This window comes from Micropterus salmoides, unplaced genomic scaffold (assembly GCF_014851395.1).
Source record: "Micropterus salmoides isolate LMB-PRFRI ecotype aquatic unplaced genomic scaffold, ASM1485139v1 Ms_hic_scaffold_22, whole genome shotgun sequence".
NCBI classification, from domain to species: domain Eukaryota; kingdom Metazoa; phylum Chordata; class Actinopteri; order Centrarchiformes; family Centrarchidae; genus Micropterus; species Micropterus salmoides.
In genome coordinates this window covers 6,155,885-6,174,794 of record NW_024041373.1, presented here as the reverse complement: position 1 = coordinate 6,174,794, position 18,910 = coordinate 6,155,885, and the positions used below count along the sequence as shown (strand labels likewise).

General features: G+C 41.3%; 2 protein-coding genes across 2 annotated transcripts in view; one reads left to right on the top strand and one right to left on the bottom strand.

Moving 5' to 3' along the window:
* LOC119917237 (serine/threonine-protein kinase 32C-like) overlaps positions 1-5,583 on the top strand; it is a 75,327-nt gene extending 69,744 nt beyond the window's left edge. Inside the window, exon 12 of the mRNA XM_038737450.1 lies at positions 1,364-5,583. Within this exon, the coding sequence (XP_038593378.1) occupies positions 1,364-1,571 (208 nt within the window). The 3' untranslated portion in view covers positions 1,572-5,583. The remainder of the gene's footprint in view (positions 1-1,363) is intronic.
* On the bottom strand, positions 4,977-12,212 carry LOC119917238 (placenta-specific protein 9-like). Its single transcript, XM_038737451.1, has 3 exons — positions 11,927-12,212; positions 6,587-6,678; positions 4,977-6,142 (listed from the first exon to the last, which is right to left on the bottom strand). The coding sequence occupies exons 1-3, from the start codon at positions 11,988-11,990 to the stop codon at positions 5,996-5,998; spliced, it is 303 nt and encodes a 100-aa protein (XP_038593379.1). The 5' UTR covers positions 11,991-12,212; the 3' UTR covers positions 4,977-5,995.
* Between the last annotated feature and the right edge of the window lie 6,698 nt (positions 12,213-18,910).

Below are 18,910 nucleotides of genomic sequence, written 5' to 3'. Positions count from 1 at the left end.
AAAAGCAAAATATAACAAAAATGCACCTAACATTCACATTCAACAAAAGAACAAGGTTAGGACTATAATATTATTGTCTCATTGCATTAATATTGGAACTGCGTACTTATTTGCTACCATTTCCCTTAAATGTAAAAAAAAAAAAGAAAACTCTATCATTAGAACTTATTTTGTGGCTGTGGCCATCTATCTATTATTATCAGGTATGATAAGATTGTACTCACTAAAGTGAGTGCTGAGATCTCATAATGCAGTAACATCTCTAATAGGTGCAAAGGTAAAACCAAAGATGCCCACATCACACAGGATGACCATTACTTAGTCCCAATTCCATACTGCACACTAATTGTATAAAGTATTTACTATAGTATATCTTGATAGTATACTGTTTTCTGAAGTTAGTATACAAGAAATCAACATATGTAACTGTTTTGTAAGTAAGTAAAATACATGCAGTATGCAAAGGCAATCAAAATGCGACTTGCCACTGCCAATTAAACTTCACAAACAAATAGCAAACATTTTTTCGGAAATGTTCTTGGAGCTGGAACATTTGAATCATGACTGGGACTAAAGCATGGATGAATGTGGAGCTATCACCGAGGGAACACCATCAGGAGATAAGGAAAGTTAAGAATCAGCTCCAGTATGTGAAGAGGCACTAAGTGATATCCACCGTAAAACAAAACCGTAGAGCAATCAGTGTATCTTGATAAAGTTACGGGTGTAGGAAAGCCATAGCCTAAATCCTAGGTAACAGAAGGTTTTTAAGAACCAACCCTGCTGTGGTTAAATACAATGCATCTAATGTTTTGTATATGTCAGTAAAATATAAACACTACATTATAAGTAAAGACTGAGGTCCATATATCATTGAATATGTGTCCTTTCTGCAATGTAAGGGAGAAATATTGGTTCAGTTCTGCTCTAAATCATTGCTTCATTTATTATTGACCAGGTCCTGCCACTGCAGCGTTACTGAAATCCTTCTGTTTGGGAAATGTCTTTTTATATCCTATTGCTCTAATTAATGGCAATCTACTTCAATTTATAATGGAGGACATAACATCTAGAATTATGCAGAGCAGAGACGAGCACTATATAGTAGACCCTAGGCCAGTCATTACATTAAACTACTAGCTATTTCATTCTGCTTGTGTTTAATTCTACTACTTTCCTGAGGACCAAATCTGCTGGCAAGATTAGAAAAATAAGGAACATACTCAGAAAAACAGTTTGCCAGGAGTGGTTTAAGGTTCAAATTAGAATCAGATTAAGAGCTTTACATATGTGCATGTATGCATATACTGTACATATTAATGCACGTTCTATAATAATGTATGTGTTTCTCCTTCTGTCTCAGGTTGAAAAGGCGTCAGGAGGAGGGTCAGTCAGAGGCCGGGGGCGATGATGCCAGTGGAGACGGGGACGGAGAGGCCGAAGCAGGGGCCACCGATGATGACGCACCTGAGCCAGAACCAGATCCTGATCCTGATCCCGAGCCGGAGCCTGAGTCCTCCTCCAAACTGAGCATGTGCGGCTCGGTCTGCTCCTCCCCCGGCAGCTGCTAGCGCCTCACAGAGACGATCTCAGGTCTCTCTGGCCACTGCAGTGTTTGTGCCATGCCAATAGATACATCCTCACCTCTCTCCTCTGTTGTAGCAAGGAGCGGAGGAAACACACAGCAGGGCACCTTGACGCACAGCAGGACCCAAAATGGCTCCCATCATCGCTCCTCCTTTTTTTTTTCTGTAGCATCCTTCCGGTAAGGCATGAATGAAGCAGATTTCCAGAGAGTCCCCACCTACTTTACCAATCTGCCCCTAGAGTAAACTCTAACTTCTATGCAATGTTACAGTATAGCATGACAAATAAGGTATCACTTACTAGGAGGTGTTGTTCATGAGCAGAAAGCTCCACATGCATGATGACATCCCGAGTAATAGTAGTCCATGGTTTTAGGGGGGTTGGTGGTTTTGGTGTAGACGCCTCCCCTCTCAGCCTTTCTGTTCAAATTCTGATGGGAACGACTGAATTATTCAGCGTGCGCAGGCACTCAGTTTATGTTATTGCCTTGTCTTCGCTCTTCCCCTCAGCCTCTTTCATGTAAGGTGTGCCCTAATTCAGAACAATTGTTTTTCATTTTCTCCTGTAGCACCTTCCTTCTGTTAAAACACCTCTCCGAGAAACATTTACAGTTAGTGTTCATGGCTGATTTCAGTCGGCTGATTTCATGTTGTAAATCTGTTTGAAGCGGTGCCTGTTGATTATTATCAGTATTCATTAATCACATTGTTGCCATGGATGCATTATAGGTCCGAATGCTAGTTTGATTTTCATATTTAAGTGTTAGCTAACTGTTCTTTTTCCAGGCTTTTTTTTAGGACGATAAGGTACTGTAATTTATGGGAAATCAGTACAGCAATCAGAATGAAAGGTTTTACTTGTCACTGTGTCTGTAATGGTTACCAAGATGTAGTATTTTAGCCCATTTTGCACCATGCTCTGATTCAAGGAGCATTCAGAAACTCTGCTCTAGGGAATAGACACCAATCACCAATCCCATCTTTTAAGAATCAATTAGAAAGCTCTACTTCATTAGACATCATAATCTTTTTAAGTGCTTGGTTAGTATAAAGATCATCTCCCTGTAGAGCTTGTTTTGGGGCTGTACTTAAATGTGTAGCTGTGCCCTGTTGGTACTTCAAATCGTATAGATGAGCTAGTCTATTACTGTCATAGTGATAGAAATACATATAAGGTGGCACCATTAATCTCAGTCTGAACACCTGGGAACATGTAGCAAAGGTCCACCTTAAAACCCTAAGGCCTAATAACATGAAAACCATGTAAATAGCAAACAATGTAGGTAATTAAACTCACCACAGTTTTATGTGGGACTCTGAACTCAACATATAAACTAAAGGAAGAGCTCTATGAAGCTTAGTGCTGCTTCATTCTGCTCTTCTTTCCAAGTGTGCAGGCACAACTTGTAGGCAAAATATGCCAAAGCTTTTCTACCATTTGCATAACCATTTCTAAGGAACTTTGAGTGTATGAGTGTATGTCTCTCTTTTTCCCAGTATAACATTAAGTCAGTGTTCCTTCTGCAAGTGAAAATGCTATCATTTATACAATCATATTGTGATTATGTATAAAGTATCTATTTCAGATGGAGGGTGGGCTTAAAGTAATAGTTTGACATTTTGGGAAATACACCAATTTGCTGTCTTTACAAGGATTAAATGAGAGACTGACCACCACTCCATGTTTGTGCGTTAAGTACAGAGCTGGGGCCAAGAGGAACTGAAGCAGAGGAAAGCAGTTAGCCTGGTTTTCTGTCCAAAGTTCAAAAATACACTTACCAGCACCACCTGAAGCTTTCTAATTAACTCTTGTGTGTTTAATCCATTCACAAACAGAAGTCCTTGGGTGGATGGAAAAAGTATTGTTCGTCAAGGTATTCCTCTTAAACCACAAATTACAGTTTGGATTTGTAGATGAGATACAGAGTATTTGTTTGTCAGCTTTAGACCTGTGGTAGGTGGATGCTGACCTTCAGGAGACTAAATGACGCAAAATGCTAGTCACATGAAAGACGCAGGCAGCGAAAGGCATCAGTAGGCTATATTAACTTGCTGTTCTCACTAGCTGGCCTACACGTATTGTTAAACTGTTTTGAAAACTAGTTAAGAATGCCTTCAGAAGCCTACATAAGTTAGATAGTGTGGTGAAGCAGTTAGCTTCTACCAAAAGAGGTGAACGTCTTAAATTCCAAAGTTGTCTTATCAACATGTTGTGTGCTCTTAGCTGGCTTGATTACTAGTTAGCCACTGGTAAATCCACATTCAGGAATCAACTGTTCTGCAAGGCACCTGTTGATGGTCAGTACTGTCTCATTTGCTATTTCTGCAGGTGTTAAATTGAGAATATTTGATGTGTTGGTCTGGAGTTGTTGGAAGGCTCCTTTAACTGTGCTTTAACAGTAACAAGTAATGTAACTTACCACTTTATTGCTGTTGAGTAATTGGTGGATTATTTTTTTGAATCAGTAATATGAAATTAATAATTGCTTACATTTCAAATAACTTGCCCAACAGTGGTAATAATTTTCCTACAGTCAGCCAGTGGTGGTGGGCTGCCAGTGAACATGCTAGCAGATTAGCTTGCTAGCAACAGTCCTAGCTTGGCTCTGTCGGCCATGTGCCCCTCGTCTTCTCCTGGCTGTTTCCAGTCTTTATGCTAAGCTAGGCTTATTGCCTCCTAGCTGCAGCTTCATACTAAGCACAAAGGCGTGGGAGCGTTATCAGTCACCCTCACCCTCAGAAAGAAAGTAAATAAGCGTATTTCCTTTAATGTTGAACTATTTCTTTAAACTATACATAATGAATAGATTAAGGAGCTTCTTTAAAGGGATGTAAAGTGGCATCTAACAAGTCTGCCAAAATATATGATGAACTTAACAGTCTCAAGCCCTGTGCTTCTTTGCATGTACCTTTTACAGTATAAGCTTGTTTTTGCCAAAGCCTGGAGCTTGAGCCTTACTGGCTGATTTGTGCATGCACAAGCTTTTGGCACTAGCATACCTCAGCGCTCACATGACTATAGACACAGTCCAAATCTGAGTATAACTGGTCTGCATTAATGTTTCTGGACAGTGAGTTTTGTGAACCTTAAACTGTATAAATCGTATAATTCCAGTGTTATATGGACGGCATGATACTTTTAGATGATATGCAGTACCTTTTGGCATCCTGTAGATTGTCTTAATGCTTTGGTCAAGTACAGTATACAGGCTCGTACCCTTGCTGGATGAGTGGAATGAGGTCAACAGTTGTGTGTGATGCTCTGTTGTGGGTTAAGTGTTGCGTTATTGTCTGTGCAGCAGAGGAAGAATATTTGGAATTGGGGCAGGTTTTCACTTCACCCTGACACAGAATTTGCTGCATTATTAAAACACTGAATGTCTCCATTTGTGGAAAAGAAAGGTCAGTTATTTATTAAATTCATTACATCCGTCTACACACTATCAGAATCAACATAGGCCTGAACTGGGTGTGTAATGTTAATCATTTGTAAATGGATAATGACTGATTTTGACAGTTAATTTAAGTGTAGCTTAAGTTACAATGCTAATCTACAGTTGTGGCATTTCCTTGATATCAGTGATCATTCGTAATTGGGCCATGTGTGCAAACCCTCCTAACGTGTTAACGTTCAGAATGCCATTAGGTGTTTCAAAAAAGCCATTGTGTTAGTGTTTCACCAGCAACAGCATGTCTCCTATTCAACTGTTTTTTTGATGGATGCTCTCGAGTCATACCATACTGTAGATGTCTTAACTCTGTGGATACGGTTTGAAACTCAGTGCCCTGTTGAGAAAACAAATCAAGAAGGTCATGGGATTTATGCCACTCTTCTCCTTCTTGTGATCCTATTTTGCATAATGTTCTTGTGCTGCAGGATTTTTACGGGGAATCAGTGAAAAGCCTTGTTACTGAACTACCAACTAAAACTGCTCCATGTGTTTAAAAAAATGCTGCTTTAACTGCTTTGATAAAGAAATAAATCTCCTTCCAGTTATTTGGTGTCTCTTCGTCTTTGTCACTTCCACTCAAGTACAGCATTAAAGGCACAGTTTGTCTGCAGACAGCAGAGGGCAATGAAGAGCGGGGGTATAAATGGACTGAGCAGAGACATCCAAAGTGACTGCATCTCTTTGAATAGCATTGTAAACATGAGCTGTGCCATGATTGACTGCAGGGGGAAGAATCTAGGACTGAAATCTATCACTGGATTAGTAAGAGTAAAAAATGCAGACAAGCTTGGCCTTGTGCCTCCTCTTAAGTTAAAAAAAATCATTTTGATATACAGATGAAGTGCATATACGCAGTTTTAAAAAATTGTTTAAAAAAATTTGAGTCATGGAAACCAATTTAATCCTACAAAGTCTGAATTCAAGAGTCTTCTTGAGTCCCTCTTCCATGGATGTTTACTACTGGCCCCTCTGCCCTGGGTCTTCCAGGATATCGACCACTGTCTTTCCTGGATTGTCCAAGAGGGGGCGCCAGCTCGGAGCTTCAATGGCATCCAGGAGGGCAGCCAGCTCAACTTCCAACTTCTCAACTGTGTCCTCCACTTTCTGCAGGAGGCAGAAAGACATCGTTGTGTGGTTGACTTATGAATAATACATTAATAAGTTGTAGTATGAATAATAGAATCATCACTCATGAATAATGCAATCACTTATTCATATGAATAAAACAGTTGCCCAAAACAGCTAGTAAGGTAGAGTCAAAGTAAGTGTGGGGTTTTTCAGATGAGATGAGACTTTGAGTGAGTCATCAGCGATTTGGAAAAATAGGATAAATCATGGTGATTTGCACAGTAAGTGACTGTGGATGTGGCCACAGCTTTGTCAACATGTTAGCCTAGAAAGGAAATGCTGAGCATTGTTTGGGCAGCCTAGATGGAGAGAAAGCTAACATTTAATAATGTAGTTGACAGCACCACGGTAACAACATCCAGAATCCTCATGGTATTAAACCACTGAGGGCTGAATGTGAGGTTGGTTTGGAAAAAGCACCTTCTCCACTATATCCATGCGGTCATGAAGGGTTTTGTGCTCCTGACAGGCACTTGAACGCACCGCTCGAGGCCGCAGGTCAGGCTCAGGTCCTGAAAACAGAAAAGACGCATATGTGTGTGATCTAAGTTTCTAATAGCAAACAAGCATTTTGAAACCATAACAAAGTGGATCATATGCTTTATAAACCATTTCAAAAGGAGCATTTTTTTCAATGACAGATATGAAGATATGAAGTTCAACCTAATGAAGACAGCAATGCATTTAAACACTGATTGCCTACTAAAGGAGCAATAAACTGTAATATTAGATGTTAAAGGAATAGTTTGACAAATATGCTAACATTGCTGCCGATATTAAATGAAAAGATCAAAAGCACTCCTATGTCTAGACATTAACCATGAAGATACAGCCAACAGCTGATTAGTGCACAGCTTGATTAGATAAAGGGAGAAATCACCTGTGATTCATCTGTGTTTCAAAGCAACCATGCTCTAAAGCATAAATACAATTTAAACGGGTGAGTTTATTAATCTAAGTTTACTATAGCTATAAAGACCAAAACCATTTTTTGTACCATGCTATAAAGTTGGGCATTTTAACATGGTAGTCTATGAGGACTGACTTGCTGGAGCTGTGATGTGACATAAAGAACTGAAGTTCTGGTGCCTTGTTGACAGCTTGCTTTCAGCTAACATTTGTACAGGTGATTCTAGGGCTGAACGATTAGGCTAATTGCATTTGCGATATTATCGCGATATGACGAGATTTTCTAATCGCCAAGGCTGCGATTACACTCTGGTCACATGACACAGAAGAGTAAAGCAGTCTGCAGACTAAGCATCAACTTCGCATGTTAACCTGTACCTTGACATGTTTTTGTACAATGGCCCTATGCTTGACAGAAGATGACACTATAGAAAGTTTAGCGTCACACAGGGAATGAAAGTATCACCCGCCACCTCTGGTAACTTGGTGGTGGTAGGTGAAATCGTAGGACCACCCACCGCTTTGACTGACAGGAGAAATACACAATAGAAAGACGTGTATACAGGAGGTAAAGAGCTTAAAAATTAATCGCATATTAAACCGCAATTGCAATATTGGTAAAAAATATCAATTAGATTATTTTCCAAAATCGTTCAGCCCTAGGTGGTGCACTGACTGTCTGCAGGCGAATAAATTGGACTACACAAAAGGTCCAGTTGTCAAATTTGCATCAATGAGTCAAGACGAAAACGAGGTATTCTGATTTTGTTACATTTGAACAGAGCCAGGCTAACTGTCCCGTTTCCCCTCTTGATGCTAAGCTAAGCTAACGGGCAGCTGGCTGTGGCTTCATATTCAGCACAGACATGAGAGCGGTATCAATCTTCTCAGCAAGACTGAAGTGTTTTTTTCCCCAAAATGTCCAACTATTCTTTCAAGCAGAATCACTGGTGCTATAATAGAGGGCAATTGTGAGATATAAACAACTGAAAACTTTGAAATTAATATAGTCTTAAACATAACATAAGGAAACATAAGAAAAAACATCTCTTTCCAACTCAAATACCATTTCATGTGGAGTCTAAAATGAGTATAAAAACTGTGCAGCATGCTGAGGTAAACCATAATGCTCTTGATGTGAATTCAGAGTGGGGAGGGCCACATTGTTCCTGCCGTTTTCCCCTCACAGTTATGTTTCCAATTATCTGTTTCTCTTTGAAGCCGACATGTTTGAGGGGAAGCCTGCATTCTCTCGCAGGACTCTGCTTCAATTTTCTAACACCTTCTTAGTGGCTACAGGCCAAGCTCCCATTGATAGTATTTATACTCTATAAATGAGTGAACTTCTCATTCATTTACTGAGGCTGGCAGCGGTGCTGCTGCTGTTATTCAGATGAAACATTTGGAGTTTATGCGGCCTGCTAATGCCTGAGAGTGTGTGTTGTTACTGAACATTAATGACACTAAGGTGTTGTTAGGTTGCCTGTGCAGAGTGGGTTTGGTCAATACAATTCTCCTCATACCATGGCATGGCTAATAGCCAATGACCAAACAGGGATATGCTTTCACCTTTTCATCTGAAAAAATATAGTGTGGAGCTCATTCCTTATAAAAATACTTTAGGTCCCATCTTAACGTTTCTATTACAGCCAGACGAGAGCTAGTACCTTCCAGTGAGCCAAAATACTTTAAGCTCTTTCCAGATGTAAAAACTTTTACTGTTTATCTCTGGTAAAGAAAATCCCCATTTTAACAGCTAATCACAGTTGGACCCTTGAGATTCTTCAACCTTTGAGCTTTCTGGGTTAAAAATTGGAATCATACATTTTCCCAGCATTTCATAACTTTGTATTGCTCATTGTGTCCTCTCTAAGGTGATTCACCATCCTTATTGGAAAACTGAGCTTCACATGTACGCACTTTTGGAAATAAATTTTAGGGGAAAAAACACAAGGCATTCAGTCTACTGTCAAATAAACACAGACTTTGTTCAGGTTTCTGTCTCCTTGGCTCTTCAGCAGCAGCTACAGCTGTTCATCTCACTATATTCACATCTGGCATCAACAAAACAAAATGAAGACAAAATGTATTTGTTTGCCTCCATTTAATGTCATTTTTCTTCATATTTTCCTGACGCAGGGGTAGATACAGGGATTGTTTATCTGCTGATCTCACACTGCAAACAGTATCCATCCTAACAAGTCATTCGCTCTACCACTGACCCTTAAAATCTTTTCTTCCCTAAGCAATAAAGACTGTGCCAGCCGAGTCCACCAGAAATGATTCCTGTATCTTATTCTGCACATTATCTACTCATGTACCGCCGTGCATTAGCATCAGGCTGCCTTGATGTTACAGAGATATCACGTGGAAAAATCTTACAAGCTCCATTACGCCCAATGGAGGGGTGCCAGGTTCAGTACATGCAGGAAAGGGGCCAAGCTAGAGCGATGGACAGATTGAAGGTACAGCTCATCTGATTTTCTCAGTGAGCGCACAAAGCAGATGTCTGCCCTGGTGTGTCCTCCATGATGGAGGATGTGTTGAACTCACTCAGGGGCATGAAGATTTGGCAAAATTGTCCTGCTTTGGTTGACAGATATATATATATATATAAGCAGTCTGCCAAGGACATGAAGATGTCCTACACAGAATACGGAGGTAGAAGTTATAAAAGTGCTGTTTTTTTTTGTTGAAATTCAACCACAATGTTCAGTTGTGATAGAATGTGCTGCTGGTTTCCAGATCAGCAAAAAAAATCCCCCCAAACCACAGCTGTGCTATCATCTAAGTGTCAGTGTGTGTTTGTGTGATCAGTGTGTAAACAGCACAGCCTGCTCTTTAGGAGGGGAAAACTTGCAACAGAGATCTACACGCTGATGTTCCCGATGAACGCTGTTACGAAAAGTAAGAAGCATCTGTGTTGTATACAATAAAGTACAGATGCGATTAATGTGGCCGATGCAAAATAGCTGGCTGAGATATAGTTATATTATCACCAGTCTCTGTTACCAAACAGCGAGAAGGCATTGGTTCTTGTTTGTCATGGCTTTTGCTTTTGTCCATCTCATATGAATACTTTTTTTAACTGTTCCAGGAGATTGAGAAATCATATAGCAACGCCCTGCACTCCAAGCACACCGCAGGAAAAGCAAACACAGATATGATGATCCAACTCATTGACTCCACCCGAGGTCAAAGGTGTGTGTGTGTGTGTGTGTGTGTGTGTGTGTGTGTGTGTGTATGTGCAGTTTTTTACTAGCTCTGTGGGTTTGTGCACTGACATGGCTCTCCACGGAAGAGAGGGAGTTCAGCAGAGTGCAAAATGGAGTCAGTCAGTCACAACAACAGTGTTCACACAAACCAAGTTCCTGCGTGACAGATGCACAAGAAAAACGTTAAGGCGGTTTACATGCAGGATCAATGAAGAATAAAATCCTGTGCTAAGATGTGTGTGCTGCATACCAGCCGGCGCAACAGCAAATGTGCCCTGAGACAGCTTCTTTCACCCTGTAACTGACAGTTCAGCCACTTAAATGCACACACTTAAGTGTATCATCCTCAACTGATAATTCAGCTGCTTTTTGTTCCTTTTGTGGGTTTTTTTTTTTCCATTTTACCTGACGTCAGTGAACACAGCTCAACTGACACTTCAACAAATTTTTACTTTCAGCTGACAGACCAATTTCTTTCAGCTCTCATGCCTCAACACACATTTTAGCTGATGTATTAACATGGCAACTACAACTTCAACTGCTTGAAATGCACATGCACACCATCTCCAGCGATTATAGTTCAACTGACATTTCAATGACTTTCAGGGCTTACAAGCCCACTGATATCCCAACTGCTTTCATCTCAAACTCTCCGACATTTCCACTGCTTTCATTGCTTACAATTCAACTGAAGAATCAGCTGTTTAAGTGCTTCAACATCAAGCGTTAACTGTACATTTAGCAAGCAACAAATTAGTATTCCCATTGCAAGTTAACATTTTTTGACTCACATACAACTTTTTTGACACCAATAGAGTGCCATTTGTTGCCCTTTCCTCAGATTGTGGACCTCAAACCATGAAAAATCCTTTAAACTGTTATTCCACACATGTTTACTTATTTTTATATCTAAAATTTAAAGTAATATAAAGCTTTCAAGATGATATATGAGATCAAATGCTCTGTGGGTTTATGAGTGCTTGCTTGTTGCGTAAGGTGAGTGTTTCTGCTGTGTGCTTCCTGCAGTTGGCTGTTCTTGCAGTATGAAGTCAGTGTAATTCACACTCGAGGCCGTCACTCACAGATTTGGCTCTGGAGGATTGGCCCACATTTTTGTGAATTTCCACTGGACTTTCTTAAAACTGGTACACAATGATAAACACACTGGTTAGAAGTATGTAGAAGAAAATAATGGACGAAGGAAAGAATGATTGTTTGAAACTATGCTGACAGACTGTTGGATTAAGTGTAGCCAGAGCAGCAGTGAAATTAGTAACAGATGTGCTGGCAATCACTGAACACACACAGACTCATAATATGTGTATGTACATCCATTACGTCAGCTCAGCTTCATGTGTGTTCATCCAGCCATCATCGACACACACTTACACACAACTGTGAAGAATATAAAATGTATTGTACCGTGCGTAAGTAAGACATAATGTATGAAGTAGAAACAATCAGCATCAGAAAACGTGTTTCCCCTGCATTGAGCCATAAATCATCCGTTGTATAAATCAGCACACCTTCAACACTGATGTGCTCAGCCGAATTTCCCAGCTGTGTATCCTCTGGCCCTTCTTGTCTGACCTGTGACCCCTCTACCCTCCCGACCCCACCCAGCTATGGCCCTTACCTGCTGCAGCGTAGCCAATCAGAAGGAAGATGAGTCCAATTGAGGAGGCGGAGGGGCGGGTCATGGTGAAACCTGGTGAGCAGCTGGTGACAAAGAATGAAGAGTGTGTTGCGAGAAACGAATGAAACAGAGGGTGAGAGAAAGAGAGAGGGAGAGAGAGACCCCTGATCTCCTATTCAGAACCAGGCTGAACAAAGAAGCTTTCGTCTCCTCCACAACTCTTCCTCTCTCCCTTGCGTTCACTCTCTTGCTCTCCAGTCCTTCCCTTGTTGACTTGGTTGCGCCCAGTTTCCTAATGAAAACATTAGATGCAGAAAAGCTCAGTATTTGGGAAGGGGCGGGTGGGATGGACTGGGGAGGGGACTCAGATCTCAGTTCAGCCACACAGACTGACTGGCTAAAGAAGGGAACTTTGTTTTCTTCGTGGGGTACGTTGTGTGTTCCATGTGTGGTCACTGGCATTTTCATGTTGAAAGTGAAGTTAAAACATAACAGAAGAGGACTCAGAAATCAGATTTCAGTGTTACATTCATACCTATTTCTAGCAAAACTCAAGGTAAGATTGAAGAGGGCAACCTCTTGTTCATTTTTGTTTCCTTATTTAGTATTTTTAGTGTAGTACTTTTGAATGAAATCAATAAAGATAACAAAAGGACTCAAGGCCTGCAAGTTCTTACTGGGAAAATCAGTCAGTGTTTCCATTTAGAAGGAAGTCAGAGAAATCAAAATCAATTCAGCAGCAGAGAATGCCCTTTATGATCGCATTGATTGGTTCCTGTTATTCTCACTGAACTGACTTTTCTCTCTCTCTCTCTCTCTCTCTCTCTCTCAAAACACAAACACACAGCCAAGACTATTACGTAGCAAAACGGTTATCTTCCTTAAGCCAGACTGTCTTCAGCCTCGTGCTCTGTTCTCTTGTCTGGCCTGTTAAGCAGATCTGCAGGTTAAGAAGCAGAAAACAAAACTGCAGGAAAAGTGAGTGAAGGGATCAGAGGAGAGGAGAGAGTCAGAGACATTCCTATCTGTCAGTAAATAAAAAACAGAGGCACAGGCCGAGGATGCAAGAAAATAAGCATTTATTTGCCAAGGATTACTGTATATATCTCACACATGAACAAGCTTCTTGGTCACTGATTTATACTGTAGTTTTAGCAAAGTCAGTAGAAACTCATATATCCTCTTAGGCAAGGTGAAAAAGGATTAGAAGTCACATTAGGGACACAACACAAGTAAAAGAATAATAATTTCACACTGTCAGAAGGAGTTAGATTCACAAAACATCACACACGAAAGAAACCATTTTCTGATATGACACATTCAGTTTTTAATTTCATAGAAAAATGAAGATGTCAGGTTTTCCTTAGCAGACTGTTATTTCATTCTTGGTTTTATGAATTATTCAGAAAACAATGCTTTACTTATTTATCAGTTTATTTTACAGGGCGCATTATTAAACGTCGCTGTAAATGTGTCAGAGTCAGCCAAAATGCTGTTTTTGACATGACAGATTGTCATGTTAACTAGCGTACGGAGAGAGAGCTCAAAATGCATCACAGAAATGAGGATGTATTTCAACTGGATTTGTTTTCCAAAAGAATGGATCAAGCAAATATCAATATCCTATGAAAACAGCATGATATTAAATGTGAATGTAGGTCAAAGCCCATCATGTGACCCCCTGTTCAGGTATTGAATGTTAGTCTGGCCAGTAGACACGTAGTGAAGCACAGAGCGTCTACATGAACACAGAGCCAGAGGATCATGGCATCCAGTCTGCCGACGTCACGCTGATCTGTGGTATGACAGACTGCTGGAGGCGGGGTCACCTTCTCACCCTCTATTTCTGTCCAGTCCTCCTCTTTGTGCTGTCTATATGTCTGTTTGTTTTCTTCAATGTAATGCCTGCCAGCCGTTATGATGACCACATGTCCTCACAAGCGTTGAAAGATTTGGGAGATGCTCAACTCTGGCTTTCATAATTTTATCCAGTCAGACAGTGTCTTCACCGGAACATGGACCTCACCAAACCTTGCTGTTTCCAAGAAGTGAGCTCAGCTCTCTGTATCTGTCTGGCCCCTGGCACAAACTGCCTTCCTGACACTTTTTAAGGAGCTAAATCTTATTTGGGTGAGGTGTGTGGTTATGTGAGTGAAGTCTGTGACTGTGTCGAAAGAAACAGAGCTCCACCTAAAACAAGTCATTAGCTGACCTTTGGTTTCCCCTGACTGTGTCCTAATCCCATTGAAGACTTTCTGTATTTACAGAAGCAGCCTGACTCCAAGTTTTTGGAGGTTTGCCTTGTGGTCAGCTTAGAAGATTGGTAATAAATCTTTTCTGCCTGCCTGGTAACTGTGTCCAATTGACATTTCATCATACAGTACTGTATATTGTGTATATGAAGATACATCTTTCAGAAATTGAACATTTGCATAACTTGTCTTTCCACAGTCTGTACATAACTTCTGTGGACAAAACTATAATCACTTGTTTAAACGCTCCATTACTTTGGGACATTTATGCTGTTGTAACATTAAATCATGCAGATCTCTTCTGCCGCGTAAAGTTCCTCTTATCCAATTTTCTGATTATTTTCCGTGTCTCCTAAAAACTCATGTATGATGTGTAAAAGATGCTACATATAACTTTCATATGGTTAGGATCAGAAACATTTACGATCATTGGGGCTATGCTTGATCAGAACTAGTGTGTAAGGTGTGTTGCATGACCACGTCAACGGCCTCACTGGAGGGTGGACTGAAAAGCATTTTATTTTTCTCCAGTCTCTCCTGGAAGACATCCATGGTGCACTTGGTTGTTCAAGTGACAGAAATAGAGCAGAGTTCGAACCCTGGCTGCCTCCTTTCCCCCCTCTGCACAGATGATCAATTACAGTGTAAAGTGGGTGTGAATGTCAGATCATTGGGTGTTTGTTTTTGTTAATGAGACACTGGTATCATTTTTCCTTAATGTCACATCAGAGAGGAATGTGTCAAAATGTGCCCCTCCGGGTTGGGTCAAATTATCGCCTTGTAAAGGGTTCAGTATGCATGTAACTGAATTAGGTTGTACGACAGGTGGGGCAAAAAACATGCTGTCATAGTGGGGGAAACGTACAAATGGGAATAGCAGCCCGCACTTTTGTACAGTCCCTGCTCAAAGGCATTCACCCAGTTGTGCACGCAGAAAGTGATGGAAGTTGATGGTGTGGATAATCAAAAAGTGAGCTTGAGAGAGAAAGTTCATGTCCTGCTGACTTTCTCACCTCCGCACACTTGGCCCACAAAGTGTGTGCGCTTGTGGGCTTATTGGTTTTGGAAAGGAACAAAAATTGTCAGACGCAGGCCAACCAATTCTGACGTCAGAGAGGTGTAGGGGGAGGGGGGGTTCAGACATAGTTAGATGACTGTCCTAAAGGCCCTAACGATGCATTTTTGCTTACCATGGACCAGTCAGAGCTATGCAAAGAATATGGAACTTTAGGATACATCTGCGAGGATAGAATTGTGTCTTACAAATAAAGCAAACAATTAAAAAGAATGTATGCAAGTATGGGCTTTTTAATTAAATTTTATGACACAAATTGACATTTAAGATCAGTTTTTAGGCTGTCAATAAGATCTGTTGAGGCAGATGTGTGTGGAACGGTATCAGCAGTGACACTTTACTTGACACTATATCTGCACTGTGCTGAGGCAGCAAACTCCACCCATCTTAGACTCAGTTCACTACGCTCAGATTTACCTGCAAATACTGTTTGAGCCATGTCTGCTAAAGGGATTATCTCTGATTTTACACATTCCTGCAGTGATCTGAGTTGGTGCATGCTCATTATCTGCAAGGAGCCTGTCTGATGAACGCTGGCATCACTGTCGACCCTCAGTTCAGATTTGAGGGACATGTGATCAGAGCTGAATAGGATCTGTACTGCCTGCTGAGTTGCTGGCAGCAGCCCATTTACCTGTTCTCCACTGTTTGGCTGGCAGCCTGTCTCTCTCTACAGTTGTAATACATGTATTGTTCGATATATCCAGGGAAGCCCTGCTCTTCTGCAGCAACATCCTGCTTTAGTTTCTTATGGTTTCTTACAACAGAAAATCGTCTACTGTTGCCCTCTATGTATGTCATTGAAAGTGCAATGCACCTGAATGCTACATTTGGAAAATGGAGATGTGAGAGTTACTTATGGCTTTTCTTCCACTAATTCTGTAGGTACAATTATCAGTAATTAACTGGACACAGACCAGCATTTCTTCCCTTTAATGCACCCATTACCCCACTTTCCTTCATTTCTGATCCTCCATCCATAGTCGTCTCCTCTGTGTGGTTGAGCCTCCAGATCACTGCTCCCTAGATAAACCCTAAGTCTGCATCTATCTCCTTAGACGTCTGATTAGCACTACGTCATAGAAAGGGGAAGTAATCCCGGTCTGGGCCCAGGAATAGTGCCCTGGGAGGAGCCATGCCACTGGAGAGACGCTGAAGAGCCTCCATGCATGTGTACCTGAGTAATCCCTTCTTAAATAGCCCGTGGGCAGGGAAAGGGGGAGGGAGCCGGGGCAGGGAACGCTACACCGTGGGAGCAGCTCCAGTCAGTGTCCCCTTATCCCTCGGACACACAACAGCAGCCGGAGGAGGAGAGGGATTCAGATACAGAGACTTGTTGGACTGTAGGAGGACAGTGCTTCGACCAGGATGAACTTTGCTGCCCAGTTATTCTACTCGAGCTACTTGAGCGAGCGACTTGAGCGTTTGTACTCACCCAGGCCTGCACTTAAAGACAGCGAGGAGAATGACCCCTTTTGGCAAAGGTGGGAAATTACAACATGTAGCCCCCTGGATCCCCCAGACCTCTCCTGTAAACAGCCTAACCCTGTAGTAAAAACCTACCTTCAGCTTACCTTCTGCCTGGAGTTCGGAGATAGCTCCTACCTCCGCAGCCTTAGTGCCTCTTTCTTCCATTACTTCTGTTCCTCCTCCTCATCCAGTTTCTTTGCAGCGTACCCTTACAAACACACTCTAAAATCTCCAGTCTCTTCCTCTGTCACCTCGTCCTCACCTTAATAACAAAAGGAAATCAACAAAACTGCCCACTTGTTTTCCAAATCGAGGTTTGACTGCTGCACTCACCAAACCAAGGCTTCACGAACTCCCTTCTCCCCAAAACTTCTCCTGCTCCATCTAGGTTCCCAGCAGAAATGGCTTCCTCCTCTTCGTCAGCACCTGCTCCGTGTAGAGGAGAGCTACTCCCAATATTCCAAGCCCTAGTAGACTTGCTCCTTCACCAGGTCCTCTACCTTATTCTCCTCTTCGTCCCGAGGTAATTCTCACAGATTTTGAGAAAGAAAGAGAAATCAAAGAGGCATAGGTTCAAAGAGGTGGGCTGCTCATGAATCCATGTGCTGTGCCACCATTCATAAAGGGGTTGCAAGTACTTTCTGTCTGTTTGTCTTAGCCAACATAGCATACCATGATTTTAGAATTTAATACATCAGAACAAATTTGAACAGACATGTATGCAGTGGTGAAAGACACACTAAAGTAAATTGGTGTGAGTATTCAAACCTTGTGGTGCCACTTGTGGTAGCTAAGAAGGCTAAAACAGACAGACAATGCAAAAAAGTGGTCGAACCTTGGCCTGAAAAGATGCCGAATTGCACTTACTATAATGCAACATCAACAATCCGGATCATATCGTACTAGGGGACATTTTCTTTTCCCAAATGAATAAAAGGAAGCGGTACAGGAGCCAGTTAGAGCATTTAGTCTTTAAAAGGACATTAAGAAGCTGAGATGTGCAATGATGAAAGCCTGGTGGGCTGAAAGGTCTTTTTGCTTTGTCCTCAGTTTCTTTTTTTTTTTTTGGACCATTTTTGAATTAAAAAGAACATATTTCTGCTATCTCAGCTTCTCATCTTCTCTTTTGAAAAGGCTTTTGAGGCTTGAAACTGTCTGCCTTATTGCTCTTTTCTCCCCTTTGATGTTGCTTTTGAACTCTGCCTTTGGACCAAAGCACAGGCGCAGCCTAGGACATTGCTATTCACAGTCGCGTTAAGAGAACCAGGTGTGCTTGAATAACGGACTGAAAGTGACTGAGTGGGGACAAGTGGGGCAGAGGGAAGAAATGGACCACGGGGACAAGGTCAACGGTCACGGTATTGTTTATGGCAGATCATTGTAATATAAATAGACTGGGATGTTCTCTGCACTGTCCTGGCAGATTCAGGCGGTTGCTTGGGAGAACTGCTCCACCTGGTGGATATTTTGACACTTAAGCGCTTTCAGCACTTGATTCTTTTTTATTTTACTCTTCTTGAGTTACTCAACTCTATCTGCACTATCATGATGCAGCAAACCTCACCCACACGCACATGCACAAGTAAAAAAAAAACAAACACAAAACTTTTTGCTTATACTGATCTGAATACAACTGGCAATGCTCCACTGCACAGCCTTACTCAAAGTTTCAAATTTAGCTATTAACCATTTGTTATCTGCCTTAGTGGCTAAGTAACAAGGTTAATCTCCAAAGGGTGTAAGCCTATTATTATGTTTATACTGTGTAAAGGGCCTCCTGATTAACTACGTGGTTAGAGAAATATCCACAATCGAGTCTGATGTTTAATCCAGTTTTATGCAATGTCATTTGAGAAATGAAGGTAGAGACTGTAGACTTAGGAAGAAGTTAAACTATTTAAATGAATAGTACTATTTGATTATATTCAATGCCCATTTGCTGAGCTGTTATATCAGACTGTCCTGCCTTTGGCCCTAAATTGCCTCTTTAATCGTTTGTGTGTGTCCTAAAAAGAGGAGCTAAATGACCCAATGAATCATACGTTGACTCATAGATGTAATCTGTCACAGTGAGTGGAAGCTGGGTTGACACGAAAGGTGAATCAATTCATCTTAGACTGAGGGGTCGGGGGATGTGGGGGAAGGGGTAGAGTAGCCTGGTCTCAGGTCTGGTCAATTTTCAGTTTT

Bases quoted from the DNA above. Each gene is read 5' to 3' on its own strand.
- LOC119917238 (XM_038737451.1), bottom strand. From the start codon at position 11,990: ATGACCCGCCCCTCCGCCTCCTCAATTGGACTCATCTTCCTTCTGATT. The intron at 6,679-11,926 runs GTAAGGGCCATA...TTCTGTTTTCAG, and splicing joins GATTGGCTACGCTGCAGCAG to GACCTGAGCCTGACCTGCGG. The intron at 6,143-6,586 runs GTGCTTTTTCCA...TGCCTCCTGCAG, and splicing joins GCATGGATATAGTGGAGAAG to AAAGTGGAGGACACAGTTGA.